This window comes from Eschrichtius robustus, chromosome 10, assembly GCF_028021215.1.
Source record: "Eschrichtius robustus isolate mEscRob2 chromosome 10, mEscRob2.pri, whole genome shotgun sequence".
NCBI lineage: Eukaryota > Metazoa > Chordata > Mammalia > Artiodactyla > Eschrichtiidae > Eschrichtius > Eschrichtius robustus.
In genome coordinates, this window is record NC_090833.1 from 112,352,315 (window position 1) to 112,370,189 (window position 17,875).

General features: G+C 35.6%; 1 protein-coding gene across 2 annotated transcripts in view; it reads left to right on the forward strand.

Annotated features, from left to right (window-relative positions):
- The first annotated feature begins 255 nt into the window (after positions 1–255).
- GLRA3 (glycine receptor alpha 3) overlaps positions 256–17,875 on the forward strand; it is a 188,704-nt gene continuing 171,084 nt past the window's right edge. Inside the window, exon 1 of one of the 2 annotated variants that reach the window (XM_068552806.1) lies at positions 256–376. In XM_068552806.1, coding sequence (XP_068408907.1) covers positions 306–376 — 71 coding nt within the window. In that variant the 5' untranslated portion in view covers positions 256–305. The remainder of the gene's footprint in view (positions 377–17,875) is intronic. The other variant, XM_068552807.1, reaches the window with a different exon arrangement.

Below are 17,875 nucleotides of genomic sequence, written 5' to 3' on the forward strand. Positions count from 1 at the left end.
GGCACCTCAGACTTCTCATCTCATCCGTTATTCCGCTGTCACTGTATAAATCACCTGCACATGTGTAATCCTGTGAATCTCCCTTCAGCTCCTGCTCAGAGAAGGGGTCGAAAGGGAATTTCAAGTGTTTGAAAGAGAGGGTCTCCGCGGATCGCGGGGAGCTGTCTCAGGTGCTGAAGCTTTCCAGGCGTTGCTCTCCACTAACACCACACGCAGTTAGACTGCACACTCTCATTCCCGGCTTTCTCCTTCCCCATGCCTTGGCTAAGACTCATTTCAGAGTCGTGAGTCTTTCCCTCCGTATCATGGCCTACGTGAGACACTTTCGGACGTTAGTTTCGGGATTTTACTTCTGGGAAGCAGCACTGCTACTCAGGTGAGTCCACTTATATGTAACAGTTGGAGAACTCATTCAAGCCTTGCAACTACTTGTCATGGATGAAACCGAGAATGTAACGCGAAGTTGACTTGTTGAAAGTGTCCCTTAAATCGTATTGTTTTCTATCTAAAGGTATCTAGCAGTCTATCTCTTGAGACCTCTACAACATGTAACTTTGCTGTGTTTTCACTAATTAATGTATTTTAGTAACTGGCATCTTATATTATTTGCAGCTGAGGTTACCCTAGCAAAAAAATATTTCCAAAGCCTAGGTCTTCCTTCTCAAATTGCTTTAAGTGTTTCTTTTTTCTAAGTGAATTATAAATTCTGGGTGTTGCTCTCTTTTTTTGAAAGTTACAAAACATTTAGTAGTTAGAAATGGAACATTACTTACTTTTTAAAAGACAAAAAAAAATCTAGAACATAAACATTTAGTGATCAGAGATATTCTGAACATTGTTGATATATCTAGAGGTTAAGTTCAAATGAATAAAATGATAAAGGCCTTGCAAGTACTATTTTCTAAAGAGCCTGGTTCATGGAGGCAAAATAATAAATAAATCACCAGAAATGTTCTATGCCAAGAATAATTATTTTGGAGAAAGTAATAAGAAACCTATTGAATGGTAAAATTGTTCTATGATGTGTCGTTTTCTTATCATATCCAGTCATATTTGGTAGGCTTTCTTTTTTTTCTTTTTAATTAGAAGAGAGACTAAACACAAGATCAAGTAATTTAACCCCCATTCTTCATCAAACAATATATAAGCAAGATACTGCTCATATGGAGTTTTGAACCAACAATATAAATTTTACTTTACTATTATAATTACCTTAAAATTTCCATTTTATGGCTCACAAGACTTTCAAGAAGATTGAAATCAAATTATGAGAGTAACTAAGTTATGTGTATAATGATTTCCATTTGAAGTATGTAAATATTCTTTTCTGGGTTGCTATGTCAAGTTTTCATCATTAGGCACGGTAGAAAAACATATCGTATCCCATAATAACTACCTTTAGTAACAGGAACTAGTTGTGAAGGTTATTATATTTCTGAAATTATCGATTTTTTCTGAAGTAAGGTGTTGAAACCATTGTAAATCAGAATATTTTCAGTGAAAAATATTTTAATGACAGTCAAGTTTTGTAACTTTACAATTGTTACAAATTTCATACGTAGTGATCAAAGCAAAGAATGTAGAGCTATTACATTTATGTAAATTGTATGGAAAGGAGTACAAAATTCATGTCATAAGATAAATTGATTATTTTACCATAATTATTTCTTAATATCTTAGATAATACACATATTTATTTTTTTCAAGGAAATCAGAAGAGCTTAGTTGATAGATACTTAGATTTAGGAAGTTTAATGTTAATAACTAAAATATTTTGATCGATGAGGTCAAATTTGTATAATGGCAAATCACCGTGATATTTGTTATAATCTTTTTTTTTTTCATTTTTGTTTATTTATTTATTTATCGCTGTGTTGGGTCTTCGTTTCCGTGCGAGGGCTTTCTCTAGTTGCGGCAAGTGGGGGCCACTCTTCATCGCGGTGCGCGGGCCTCTCACTATCGCGGCCTGTCTTTGTTGCGGAGCACAGGCTCCAGACGCGCAGGCTCAGTAATTGTGGCTCACGGGCCTAGTTGCTCCGCGGCATGTGGGATCCTCCCAGACCAGGGCTCGAACCCGTGTCCCCTGCATTAGCAGGCAGATTCTCAACCACTGCGCCACCAGGGAAGCCCCTATAATATATTCTTAGAAAGAATTTATCTTCATTAATATTAAATAATTTAGTTTAAAATGCTTTTTATGAATAGTCTAAAAATGTAATCACTTGAAAAAGACATACCCAATATAGAAGTTTTGGTGATACATATATTCTTCATCAAGTTTTTCTTTTTTCTTTCACAAATCGAAGAAAAGTTTTCTCTATCTTAGACTGGTCTTAGATGAGAGTAGCTCATCACTCTATGAAGAACTTTAATCATACATAAAAAAATAAAGTATTTTTATTTTTCAGTGATGGTCCTTGAAGGAAAATTTTCTATAGAAATTTCCTTTAGAAAGTGAAGCTCCCTGTACTGGAAATATCTTGCAAAATATGGTTTCTTTATGGAGACTATTTTTTGTTCGCTAAGCCTATTCGTGAGGTATTGAGCAAAAAAGGAAACATGTGAAGGAAAAAATAAAGTCAAAAAAGTATTTTTGTTTAAATTCATAAATATATCTTTTTAATTTAAAAATATTATTTCCAGGGAAATTTGGAAGTAAGAAGAAGAACCGGAAACCATATATGAAGTTTTAATTAAATAACATACTAGTAGAAGTGTGTTTTTCATAGGTTTAAGGTTTTAAATTTTTTTATTGACATATAAATGCACACAGAAAAATGCACAAACAACAAAGTTCCAAATAAAGTGGCACAAAGGTAACACACCATGTCAGGAGACCACGGATCAAGAAGTAGAATTGTCAGCAACACACAAGCATTCACCCTGCCCCCTCTTACCACCATATCTTTTCCCAAGCACTACCTTGCCCCAAAATCATCTCTATCCTGACTTATGCGACACTAAAAGTTTTTCCTGCTTTTGAACTTTATATAAATACTTGTTTGAGTCTGCTTTATTTTTATGAAACATATGTGATTTATCTGTGTTAATAGCATGTAGCAATAGCTCGTTTATTCTCATTTCTGTATGGTATTCCATTATATGAAGACATCACAATCTACCCATTGTCCTACTGAGGAATATTTGGGTATTTTTTTAGGTTTTGGCTAGTGCTGCTATGAACCTCCTTGATCATGCCTTTTTTTGGTGAATACATGTGAATACGTGCATTTTGGGGACTATATGAGTTGGGTCCAAGAGTTTCACTAGGCAGAGGAATTGCTAGAATATAGGGTGGATATGAGTATGGTTAGCTTTAGTAGATACGGCAAGTTTTCTAAGGTAGTTGTACCTAGTTAAACTCCTATCAGTAATATATGAGAGTTCCTATTGCTATTACTAGTACAAAATTTGATCAGTGCAATATTATTATAAAAATTTATAGCAGTTTTGTAGACTATTATTGCAAGCCCACAGATGATATTTTAGTTTCTATCTTGGCATAATTTCTACATTTTAGTAAATGAGTTTTTTTTTTTTTTTAATTAGGATGTTTCTCTCCCCACAGAGATTCTACAAGTCAGTACCACTTTATTTTTTATTTATTTATTTATTTATTCATTTTTGGCTGCGTTGGGTCTTCGATGCTGCGTGTGGGCTTTCTCTAGTTGTGGCGAGCAGGGGTTACCCTTCATTGCGGTATGCGAGCTTCTCATTGCGGTGGCTTCTCGTGTTGCAGAGCTCGGGCTCTAGGCGTGTGGGCTTCAGTAGTTGTGGCACACAGGCTCAGTACTTGTGGTGCATGGGCTTAGTTGCTCCGCGGCATGTGGGATCTTCCTGGACCAGGGCTCGAACCTGTGTCCCCTACATTGGCAGGCAGATTCTTAACCACTGCGCCACGAGGGAAACCCCAGTAAGTGAGTTTTATTAAGGCAAAAACAGCAGAAAAAAAACATTTACTACTATAGTATAATTAGGAGTATTCATTTTCAGAATACATCAGGTATTAGAAATGTAATATTTAAAGGGGACTTATTAAAGAGGTGAATTCTTTTAATAAATACAAGTCAGACACAGACATAAGAAATCTAAATTTCCTAGTAGTGAAGTATTTAAAATTTTCACATTTTGCTCAGATATTGCGGTTTTTTGAAAAAAATTTCCTATGGCTTTTGGATTCTACTTCTCATACTAATAAAATAAAGAACAAAACACCAGTGTTCAGCTTTCTTTGAAATGTAAATAAGTGATGATTATGAAGAGCTTACAGAACAAATTCCAAAAGCAGGAGAACTGCCAAAAATATTTCATCTAAATTAATTATTTTCACAACATACAATTTTGTTTTTCATCTTTATAGTTTGATACCAACACAGACTTGCTATTTGAATAAATTATGGTATATTGTGTCAAAACACTGAATGTATGAATTTCATACTTTATGATAATCACAAACAAAATGTTTTCTTGATTTACTTCAAAGCCTAAGAAAAACATTTTGGCATAGAATTTCTTGTTTTTTGCTTTTGGTACGTTTTGGAGGATGGGGAAAATTCTTTTTAATGTTGGGTCTATTTTCTTATGTAAGATTTTGAAGAAAAATGTACTTCAGGAAATAAAGTCAGTTTTATGATGATTTCTTGTATGTAGGTACTGTAGCAGGATTCTACATAGTGTTTTTAAATTATGCTACACATAATACATGCTTCTTCCCTTTGTATCTATAAATAATCATACGCTTTCCTAAGTATAGAAGGATCGTGGCCCAGTTCTCTAGTCAATGCCTCAAGCAGTTTGCTCTGCAGATTCAGGAAACAGCTTTTAAATATTTCCTCTTGTATGTAATTTTTCTCTCCCTTGATCACACAACTATGTACTGAGGCAAGTCAATCACCAAATATGTGTTTAATGTGTAATGGTAAGCAATTCAACAAGATTTCATCATCACATTCTGTGCACACATGTTTGTGCTAGGTAGAGTTTGGCTATGGATGATAGGGAAATTATCACCTTTCTCATCATGGAACTTAGAGTCTAGCAGGAAAGAAAATACAAAGGGCCAAGTGACAAAAGAAAAACAGAAACAACAATGTTTTAGGCAATGTGAAATAGGGAAGTTCCCCAGAGGGTTGGTACTTGTGCTGGATCTTATAAGATGCTTGTTCAATGGGCAGAAATAAGATATAAAGAAAATATTCTGTGCAGTAGGAACGATACAAGCCTATAACATGCTAAGGGAATGGTGACGGTCAAATTCAGTTGAAAGATTTCCAATTTATGGTTTAAAATCATATTCTGCTAGCAACAACTATTGAGCTGACTACAATAATAAACCAGCCGAAATGTGGAGTTGCAGCTCCCTTTCATAATGGAATATGGATGAAATTTAGAAGCAAATAATTTAATTATAACTGGATAGTTTTCATTATAGGAATGGTCTGGTAACTTGGCTCAAAATATCTATAAATCCCTTTCTTTCAGAGGTAGAGTTTACCTCAAAATTACAATTAATCATAAGATTGCTAATAATCATCAGTAATAGTAAAAAACTATGTAAACAGACAACAATGACAAGACTACTAGAAGAAAAAGACAATCTGCTTGTTTTAGAGTTTGGAGATCATGTTTGAATTTTTCATCAAAATATGATCTCTTTAAAGAAAGAAAATCAGGTGGAGGATTTGGATTGTTGGAAGAAAAGGGGACAGTGAACTTGGTTTTCGGGGTTTTGAGTTTGAGATGGTAGCAGTAGATCTGGGTATCCTGCTGTCAGCTGAGAACACAGAGACAATGCTTGAACTGTAGACTGAACAGTTAAACTGTTACAAAGGTGATCACGCTGTGCGCAAAGAACGAAAAACAGAAAAAATATTTATATGAGATGAAGGTAGAACATTTAGAGCAGGGCACAGAGTCGTACTCAGAGAGAGTCCTGTGCTAAACTGTGGAGGTGCGACTGGTCATAAACAAGTGACAAAGTCATAGATTTATCATAATTTTATACTGTCGATCCCAAGGACTTGCTCTGATCAATAGCGTATATCTATCCCTTTTCTATATAGCCTTTGAATGCTCTAATTTCAACTAATCCATAAACTAGTCCACAATCATGGATGATTAAAAACTTAAGTTTTCTCAGGAGACTTTTAGGGAATTATTTTGGGATTCTTTTGGAGAAGATGCATCTTTAACTTTTCCTTACTACATGAAGCATATTGGATGAATCCTCCTTGACTTTCCCACCAAACCTGTCTCTTAAACTCCTCGCCAAATGATTAGCCTTATACTTGGATTAACTGTATTTATTGAAAATGAACTCCTGTGTATGCAGATGTCCATTTTGAAACATGGGTGGTTTGTCTTTCTGTACTAGAAGAAAGCTGTAGTTTTGTCTTGTCGGAAAAATGCATCAAGAAGAGAGATAAGTGAGTCAGCTTCGAGAACTGGTTCTGGAGTGAAGGCAGGCATTCTAAGACAGGACCAACTGTTTAGTAACAAACAAAGTGTGTGAATAGAGTGAGCTCTTCCACCCCAGAAAATGAAGCTATTCTAACAACTGCATGGCAACCACACACATTTTAGGAAACAGAGCTTGAAATCCTCAGGTGTTGTCAGAAGAGGAAGCAATAGCAAAAAATAAAATAAAATAAAATAAAATAAAGCAGCTCCGTTACAGTGCATTTCTGAAATTCTTTCAGAATCTCCGTACTAGAGATGTTTTTAGGAGGAAGTATTACCAGTACCTCTCAGACAATTTGATGCACAGAAGCAGTAACCTCAGTGGTACAATTAAGAATAGCATAAAATGGAAAGGTTATTAACATCCTCTGAGATAGTTTATTGCATGGAATAACTTCCAATGCAAATGATGAAGCATTCTCTAGGAGTACATGCAAAATTTGCACACTGACAAAAATAACCAATTAAGATTTATAGACCCTGAGATAGTTCTGATACTACTTTACAAACACTGCCAATATGGGATGGTTGGGCTTACATTAGAGGTAACTAGTCCATCCAATATTGTACCTAAATTTGAAAATCTCTCAAAAATATCTATAACAGGTAGTCATCCTGTAAACATTAAAATTTCCAGCAATAAGGACCTTTTTACCTGAAAAGGAAAATATTTATCAAACAATTTTAATGAATAAAAAACAAAATGTCATTCTGTTTTCTCCTGGACATAGGAAACTTCCTTTGGGCACATGTGCTGCCCCTCCCCAAGTATTTGTTTCTGTATTTTTTTCCTTTTTTTTATGCTTGCTTCTTCACTCAAAATGACCATCCTGCTTGTGGAGAGTGTGGTTTTTATTTGAGACACAGTTTGGATTGATAATATTTTCCATGTGGTTGCTCCATGCATGAAGCTTGTATGCTCCAGTTGCAGGGTGCCTGTAGCAGTCTACCTGAATCTCTTTGTAACTTTATAAAAGTCTATGGAGCACGGACTGCATTTCCAGGCAGTGTGCAAAGTGCTGGAGAAGCAGAATCTCAACTTTCTATAATATGCCACCGTAGAGGGGGGGACATGTGACATCACCTTCAAATGCGTGTTTTAGATTTTCATGCAAGTCTTGCCTCTCCTTCTTGATTGTAACTCCCATGAGGATAGGATTGTTTCTGATCTTGTTTTACTGCCATAATATTTAATTCAATGTCATGTGTGGAGTAGATGCTCAATAAACAACAGATCAGCACTGAGATGACACCTACCTGCCTGTCATCTCTGTTTATCTATCTATAACTCTAGATTTGAATTTTATTTCAACGTGTGTTATTACTTGGAGTGGAAAGGGAATCTTGTGTTCAAGATATCATAAAGGCTATAAGATCAAATAAATCGCCTCAGAAGATGTTACCAGCTCTGAGAAGTTGTAAAACAGACATAAATTGGCAGCTCCCAGTGGAAAAGTGATAGATTTGTTTCTCCTTATCACCATGAGAAATTGAAATTTCTATTGTATAATGCATTATTTCTCAACCTGTTTTGCCCATCATTGCCTCCTAAGGAGCCCTTTAAAGATATTTTTAGAGTTTTTTTTTTCTAATTGCCTGCATGAAATTGTAATATCACAGTACATTGTATATTTGCTCATGTGTGGTATATAGCCATAGATACATAGAGATAGAGATAGATCTGTGCTTTATATGTAAGAAGAGTAAGATTTTTCACCCCCCAAGATAAAACTCTCACCCACCCTCCTTGGGGTGATAACACCCCTCTAGAGAATGCATGGTGTAAAGGTTGCTACTTTTTATGATACTTAGACTCTAGTTGTATAGTTTCATTGTTTGGAGTCATGACCTAGAAGTAAAGCAATCATTTATCTATTGACACCGTTTAAGATAATTTAATCCTGAAAGCATTAGGAAACTTTAGTGACATCTTTTTCTGTAAATACATAAGTTTCCCAGAAGCCACTAGGCTTCCATCAATAAATTTCAAATCACAGCTGCCTCTACCAACATCACTGTTCAATGACTTTCATAATTTCATGAAACTTTTTTTAAAAAAAAATCTTAGAGATAATATCATTTACAGTTTATTTTTCTATGATTTAGACTCTGTTGACTTTCTTTTGTTTTCAAAGTAAGATAAATGAAAAAGTTCAAATTCCTTTTTAAAGTTAAATTTATAGTTGTTATAGAAAGGATCTCAACAGTTAGTACTGACATAAGGTCTGGATATTCTTCAATTCAGGAGTTCAGGGATATGTACAAAAAGCTGAGAGTAATGTTACCATTAAAATAAAAACTGATTGGGACTTCCCTGGCGGTCCAGTGGTTGAGACTTAACCTTCCAATGCAGGGGGTGTGGGTTCGATCCTTGGTGGGAGAGTTACGATCCCACATGCCTCACGACCAGAAAACATAAAACAGAAGCAATATTGTAACAAATTCAATAGAGACTTTAAAAAAATGGTCCACATAAAACAAAAAAACTGATTGAAAGAAAATAGAGTAACAAGTAAAATGCTACTAATAGAAAAGAAAGTAGGAATGATTATTAATTGGCAGTAAGGTGTCAGCAAATCATCAGAAAACGATGTTTATCTTGCTGTTCGGTTTTGGTTTGCTTTGGTTTGTTTTGCTTTGGTTTGGTTCATATTGGCCATACAATACTTAAGGTGGGGACTTAGGGGAAGATAAATGATGTGAACGTTGATGAAACAACCACTCAAATACCATCCGTCAAATGCCTGGGAGGACCATATGCATTCTATCTGTCTGGCTAATTTCTACTCAACTCACTTTACCTTCTTGAAGAATCCTTCTCTGAGCTCCCCCACGTCTAGGTGAGGATACCTCCTCTGTGCTTCCAGGAATACAGTACCTTTATTATTGCATATGTCCCAGGGCTGTGGTAATGGCCTGAATACCGCCTCTAGTTCAAACTGTGAAGCCCTGGAGGGCAGGGACAGTAACATATTTCTAGTTCTATCACCAGGGCTTAAAAGAGTGTCTTGCACACTGACAGGGCTCACTCATTTCTGAAATGAAACACTTCCCCTCCCCCCCAAAGCAGATTTACAATTTCAAATAAATAATTCTAGGCATAAATAAAAATACTATGCTGTCTTTCTTTCCTTCTAGCATTTAGGAGGAAAATTAGTGAGAGATTTGGTGCTTTGTTTTTTTTTCTTTATTCCCAATTTTATTTGTCTGTGGTAATATATTTACCCACTTGCCTCTTATCTCTCTTTTTCACAGAAAATATTCTTCTACATTTTTCCGTTTCCTCACTACTTACCTATGTCTCACTTGTTCCTATCTGGGATCTATCCCCACCTCTACGAAATGAAGCAGTACTGAGCTTCCATGTCATGATAGCTTCTTCTTTTAAACATTGGAAAAAGGGAATAGCACTTAATATAAAAATGGTTGTAGCAAATAACTATTTCATGTATATATAAAATATATATATACATATATAAAATATATATAAAATATATTTTAAAGCAACATATACTTTTTAATTATCTACTTTTTGTAAGATCTCTGCAGTGAAAAAAGACGACATAATTAAATGACCATTTTAAATAATAATCAAATAAATAATGCATATTCTCAAGGCATAATGTTTGAATTTCTATTATGGCACCTCTCACAGTTCTGGGATCAGAATCACTGACACGTTTCCAATTCCCTAGATAAACTGAGAACCATTGATATCACAGGATATTTGTTTTTGCCTTTAATCTGTTTAACTCACATACATTTAACGTTTTAAGCCCAAGAGACTCTATAAAGGGTGGCTGAATGACAATTTCTTTTTTGCTGGCAATTGTTGAAAATGTAATCAAGAATAACTCCCCAAAATAGTAACAATTATAAATATTGGGAAAAGAAAATATCTTTTTTGGAATGCAAAGGAGTATAAAATTTTTATAAAGAGGCAGGGAATTTAAATGGACCGTGAACGGTTGATGGCATGTGAGTGGGCAGGAAAGAGGGAAGAGTGTTTCAGACAGAAAAAGCATCCTTAGAAAAGGCAACGGGCCCGTCTCCATATGAAATGGAGGGTATGGCAAACTTCATAGTAACATCTCTACCATGGGCCCCCCAAGTTTTCCTGTCTAATAAATTCATGCTTTATGTTGTTTTAGAACTAACTTCCTGGGGAAAATCTATATGACTATTGTAGGTGTTAGAAAACATCAGCAAATATTTATTCCAATAATAGTTTTCTCTATTTCTAAACAAAATATTTCGTTGTTATCACTTGCTTATGAGGGAAGAGAATACTCACATAAGCTACTTTGTATTCACTAGTTCTGTTGATATCACTATACATAGATTTTTGTTAATTTGTATCATTTAAATGTGTATCCGGAGTCTGAATACTGAAACTTAATTATTAGTAGGTCAAATAAAACAAAAATCCAAGAAAAGGAGAGATTTATGACTTCTCATAGTTTTATAAACAATTACATTCCTGACAAGGGAAAGAAGAATGACACATGATAAAATCGTAATGAAAAACTTAAAAGCAATCTATCTCTATGAATTCCTTTCTTATTATAAAATAATAAAACACTCTAATATGCATTAAATGATATTTTCCACCAGTTCTTAAATTGCTCCTATTTAAAAAGAGAATTACCTTTAGTCTATTAAAACACTAAGGGACCCAACTTTGTATAGTACTGCTTAGTATGAAGAAATGTGCCTTCCGTGTTCTTCTCTTGCCTCTTGTTTTATTTATTGGGAAGAATAGAGGTAGCAGAGGATTATATGGATAAAACCATTAGAAATCTCCCTTCTGCCTTATGTTGCTTCTTTCTAACAACTTTAAAACCCTTTAAAAGATTATGAAATCCTCCCCCCCCCCACTTAAATTCCTGAAATTGGGCTTATCTCTTTCTTCCTACAAACCTTAAATACGGTACGTATCATCAAAGACACTGAATCTACTGCAGACCTCAGTTGGTGCCTCCTGAGATTATATAGAGAATTAGGTTTTATGTGTAGCCTAAATATCTCCCCCTAAATAATAATATGTAAACTTAAAATTTTGCTCTACTTCAAAAGGCCAAAGTGTATGACATTCTTTGTGTGTCTTTGTACGGTTATATATGTCAACTTACAGCAAAAATTACATCGGAAAAGCTTAATCAGTATGAAAAAAATTCAAATTCCTGGAACATATGAAAATTCAAGCTCAAAAATACAGTAGTAAAAAGAAGATGAGATTTATACCTCTACAGGAAAGAGCTAGTTTATTTTAGATGGTTTGTAAACTAACTTTTCTTGCCTCAGTCTTCTCTGTGCATGCACTTGTGTGCACATGTGAAACCAAGAAGGAATTTAGAGAAAGAAGACTCAGGGTCAGATCTCAGCTCTGTCTTTGAAGGGCTGGGTGGCTTTTCTATACACTGAGTGATTGTACTTAACATGCTACTTTAAAAATGTAATGGGTAAAGCTGTATCCATCTATGGAATACATTTTTTTTAAACGAACACAGTCAGAAACGCACTAATCTCTCCTTAAGAGAAAATATGTACTTAGCATTACAGCTATAATTTCTCACTTCACCTAATATCAGTAGCCTTTATTCAAAGAAACTATTTTTTTCCCTAAAATCCATTGTAGTGGTAGATGTGAAAGATGTTGAGTGGCAGGAAAATAAACAAGGGATAAACAGACTAGCCCTTTATAGCTGTGTTAGTTCAGATTAGGTTCATTTGTGACTGACAGAAAGTGCACAATAATATTGGTTTAAGAAAGATTTGTTTTTCTTTCAAAAAAAGGAAAAAGAAAAACCATGGAAGCAACCAGACCACATCTGGAATGGGAGTTTACTGATCTTTCTATCTTCTTGTTTTGTCATTCTTAACATAGGATTTCTTCCTTGAGATCCAAGATAGATGCTCTGATTTCAGAAATCATAGCTGCTTTCCAGCTATCAGAAAAGAAGAAGAGGCTTCTCTTTAAAGGCATTTCCAAGAAGTTAAAGATTTCTCAGTTTCACTCTTAGCTTCGAGTGTCCATGTGGCCAAGTTCTGGCCGCTAAGTTGCAAATGGAAGTGGCATGTTTGGCTTTTTGGAAGTGCATGCGAAGGGAGGTTCAGAGGCTCCAGCTCATATTTTACATTCACCGTTATGGAACTCAGTCTTTCAAGTGAAGACAAAGGGAATTATTACAAGTAGGAAACGAGCATGATCAAATTGTGTCTCAGAAATACCACTAAAGAAGTAATATGGATAAGATACAAGGACGTAATGTACAGCACACGGAATAGAGCCAATATTTGATAATAGCTACAAATGAAGTACAATCTATAAAACTATTGAATCACTATGTTTTAAAAAATAAAAATTGATAAAAATAAAATAAGCCTCAGGCAAATTTGATATATGGATTACTAGTAATATGCATATATATGAGTGAAATATTGTCAAGGAACGTATTTATCAATACGTATACATGCAAGCATATACGTAATAATGTATACATTTATTGGAAGTGCATGTTTGGATATTTTTAAAGTTTTGGAGTGGGCAATTATAGAAGTTTGGAGAGCACTTGTCTAGAGGAGAGATACACAGGAAAGTGATAATACGTGTGTGTGTGTGAGAGAGAGAGAACTGCTTTAATGACAACATAGGATTCACTGAGTGCACAAGAGGGCACATAATTGTTAGTGGGGGGGGCAGCGTGGAGGCAGGACAACTTTTCAAAAGATGTGGTCCTTGAATTGAATTGTCAAAGTGAGAAGCAAAGGTGGTCTGGGCAGAATCAATTGCCTGTGCAAAGACGTGTGCACAAACCAGCATGAAAAATGTAGGAACCACAACTGGTTCAGTGTGGCTGGAAGCTACATTATATGTCAGGCATGGGATGAGAGACAAGGCTGGAGAGGATGTAGGTCATATTTTTAATATAATTTTCCAGAATAAAGGGAAGTTTCCATTTTATTTTATTTATTTTATTTTTTTGCCACACCACGCAGCTTGTGGGATCTTGGTTCTCCAACCAGGGATTGAACCCGGGGCCACAGCAGTGAAAGCACCGAGCCCTAATGACTGGACCACCAGGGAAGTCCCAAGAAGTTTCCATTTTAAAATGTTTCTCAAAATGTTTCAACTATACCACCTTTTACTTTTTGCCAAAATTAATTGTTTTTCAAATATTAATTTTTAAAATTGGGGTTGTATATCTTTCTTTTTTATCATGTGAATCATTTCCAAATTATTATACAGAAAAAAGGGAACACTTTGATAATTTTGCAGGTTAGTTCAAGTTACTGCAAACACTGAAGAAAACTTAAGACTTCTGAAAATCTCCAAGACTTTTTCAAATGTTTCTAAACATCAGCTTATTCTAAATAGTAGACATCATGGTTGACTCTTCTAATTTTCAGTGTTTAGCATTATTTTTATTTTTATCCTCCTTTTCTTATTTTTTCAATCCTAATATTTGCAGAAAAATAAACAACTTGGGACCATTACCTTGATTTTTCTCAAGAGAAGGGGGAAATTTATTATTTTTCTACAACACATTATGCTGCTTATATTCAAGCAGAATGGTTGAATGTTTGTGATAAGAATAAATATTCCAGTATCCAAATAAAGTATAACTATTATCCAAAAAAAGGAAGCAATATGGAGAACTTAATAGAAAGTATGTTCACAGTGGGGAGGGGAAAAACTGGCCTCAGGGAGAGTAGGAAACGGTCAATGCAATAGGACATCCCAAAAATGGAGAGAAAGGAGCAATATGAGAAATGACCAAAAGAAAAAAAAAAGTCTTGTCCGCTGCTTGGATGTGGAGGATCAAGAGAGAATGGTCTAGGATAAGCCTCATATTTATAGCTTCAGTAACTGGGTGAAAAATAGTGCCATGACAAGAACAGGGCATAAAAGAAGAGGCATAGCCATGTAGAAAAGTATCATAAGTTAAGTTCCAGATATGTATGGTGAATGTAATGCCTATGAGATATCCAGTTAATGGAAAACTTCAGCACAGAGGTGAGAACACAAGACCTGGGACTAGATGAGATTGGATGGCTAGAATTCTGGGGCAAGGTTTTCCTACATTTTTTAATACTTGAGCACACATGGATGTTTCATCTCATTGTACAAACAAATAAGCCTGGTGACTCACAGTCATCAAGCCTGGCTCTAGCTGCCCCATCTCACACACTGCAGGCTGAGCTGTGGCTAACACAGCACACCTGTAATCCACTGGGGCTTGCAGATGTCAAAAAGTCCTTCCCTGCCGAGGGCACTGCTGCTCAAAATGTGGTCCTTTAACCAGAAGAATAACCATCACCTGAGAGATTGTTAGAACTGCAGACTCTGAATCCCACCACGACTCACTGAATCGGAATCTGCATTTTATCCAGCCCGGCAGATAAGTCATAAAGCACATTCAGATTTGAAAAGCACTGTCTTAAAAACACCAGCTTCTAAGGGATGAGCAGAAGGAGAGGTACTGGCAAAAAAAAAAAAAAAAAAAAAAGGATGGGGATTATGATAAGAGAAAAATGAGAACTAACACAGAGTGCGTCATACAACCAAAAAGAAAAGTTTTGGAAATAAAAGAATGATCAATAACACAATAATATCAAATGCCATAAAAACCAGAAGAAATGTGGAAGATTATAAGAAGCCTTTTGGTACAAAAATACATGTACAACTATGTTAGAACATTGAATGGTGCGTTAAAGAAAAATATAGATTCCCTTTTTTAAAAGAGGCTACTGCATGAGGAAGTAACAGTGGACACAGATGCGGCAGGCAGTTCTTCATTTGCTTGTTTAGTTTTGTTTTTACAATGGAAGGAGATTTGAGCTTGCTCACATCCTGGAAGAAAGAAGTCAGTAGATTAGGAAATGCTTAGGAAAACACAAGAGAGGTTCAGAAGAGAAAGGGCAAAGTCACTGATGAGATGAAAAGGACGAGTTTTAAGAGCAGTCGTTGAAGGGTAGCTTTTGAACCAGAAGTCTTAAGTCTTTCTCTGGGACCGGAGGCAGAATGTGGCAGGCGGTAGAGACGGGAGTTGTGATTTTGTAATTCAGTTGTGTGCTCAGTTATCTCTTTGAAGTAGGAGACAAGGTCATTAGTCGAGATAAAGATGAACAACGAAGCAGACAGGTTTAGGCTGATTTAACGGTTACAAAACACAGAATAGAGCCGAGTCTACATTACCTCTGGTACCGGGCAGGCTGTGCTCCCAGCTTTCTTGGAAGAGTCGGTCCAGCCCCGTGAGAGCAGAAGCCCCCATCACTCTGCAGAAGAGCGGGAGGAAGCCTAGGACATGATCTTTATTCAGGCCTCGCTCATTTAGCTGGCAAAGTCAGGGGTAGAACCCACATCACCTAGTTCAAATTAACTGCTTATTTTTCCAAAAGAGCACAGTGATTTAGGCTCTTCTACAGTAGAAAAAGAAACAATCACATCATTCTTTAAAAGGTGAAATGTGACTCATTCAGCTAGAATCACAGTAAGGTTTTTTTTATGAATAGTTTCATCAAAAAATATAAGAATGAGACCCACTTTCAAACTTTTTGCTCTTCTCAGGGTTCTATACATGAACACCACCTGTGGCAGTGTAGGTGTGTACACTCACATCTCTGACCCGTTTCTTTTGCATCTTGAAAATAGGTAGTCTTTTCCTAGGAGGTATTGTCTCCAGAGATTTTGTTATGCTTGATTAAAGGAAAACATATGTTCTTACAGGAAGAGGAAATAACTTCTATAATCCAGAAGCTTTTACAATCCTTTTGTTTCCTGGGAAACTGTAAATGTCTTGCCCAAAATAGTTTGGCACATAAGTAGAAGGAAGGTGGAAAGGGGAAGAAAGAATGGAGGTGAGGCAGAGGGAGAAGGGTGTATAGAACCTCAGCTGAATATTAGCTTTAAGTATGATGTACAGTCACTGATTGTATCTTGCTAAGCTCTTCTCACTCTTAATTTTTGAAAAGAATATAATCCAATAAAAACCTTGATGTGTAGTCTAATTTTCGCTAGAGGGAAATTGAACAACACTATACTCACTGCTATATTTACCTTTCCTTACCACTTCCAATTATAAACTCTTTTTGCTTTATTGTTTGATTCCCTTCTTTTTTCTGTGCCATTCCTCTCTCCTTAAAGGAATGTAACGAACAGGCAAATGTAGGGCTTCCTGCATCACAGGAAGAAAAATGTCCAATAACTCAAATATGCTTAAGTCAGAACACATTCCATTGAAAGGTGACATTAACATAAACATTTGTAGTCACACAAAAGGGAATATCTACCATAATCTGAATAAGTCGGTGCTCTGCTGGTTCAATATTATTACAGAAAAAAACCTAAGCATGGCTCCACTTTAATATTCTGTGTACATTTCTTTTCAGGTTCAGAGACTCAGAGACTGGTGCTTTAAAAATATCATGCTTTTATGCCCTCAATCTTATTGATTTGGGGATTTATAAAAATGCATTTTATTAGTAAGCATTCATGCAAGCACAATTAGATCAAAATAAAGCAGTACTACTTCTGCTGTATTGTTTCCTTTGTAAATATAACTCAGTTAAACATCTCAAGTAAAAGGATGATTTCTGTATCACTCATTTCTGGCTTGTGGGATTACGGTGCTTTTTTTCCCCTTATTTTTACTGTATTTTTATGAAATTTTTGGTACAGTGCACATAGGTTAAAATGAAATTTAGAGAATGTGTTTTAAAAAAAGTTTTATGCACATTTTTAAGGTCTAAGTGGTGTTTTGTCAAATAAGATTCAGGAGAGCAACACAATTCTTAATCAACATTCCCCCCATTGGTTTGATGTAATCATTTCCTAATTATCATTAGAAAAATAGTTCTGAAACCACACTCAGTGATTTTTGGACAAGTTAAACTGGTTGAGGTATATTTGGAATATAAGGAACAAAGTGCTCTTGAACTGAATTTCAGGTTATTCACCCTTTATCAAGTTGAGCTCTAGAAAGACTAGACATTACAGCGAAGTAGTATATTAGTGCTATTTGTTGATTTAATTCCAATGAGGTGAGTGATAGGACATAGCCTCTGCCTCAGCCCTGACGTTTCCAGCTAGCAGAGGAGATCTTGGCATGTCAGTTTCACATGTCAACAATGGAAACCAGTGATTGATAGAACCAAATGGCCTATAAGAATTCAGCGGAGGAGAGATCATTTCCCCCTCAGACAAGCAAATAAAGGCAATGTGGAGGATATGGCATTTAAGCAAAATAGTTCTAAAAATTCTTTAAGACAAACATGTAATTAATTAGGGCACATTCTGGGTTTTGAACGATTGCCACTGGGACTCCTAGAGTGCCTTGAGTCTTTCCTGACTGAAGGAAAAGTAAAGTCTACTCTTCCAAGAAGATTTTACCTTTCTAATTTTGGTTTTGTTGAT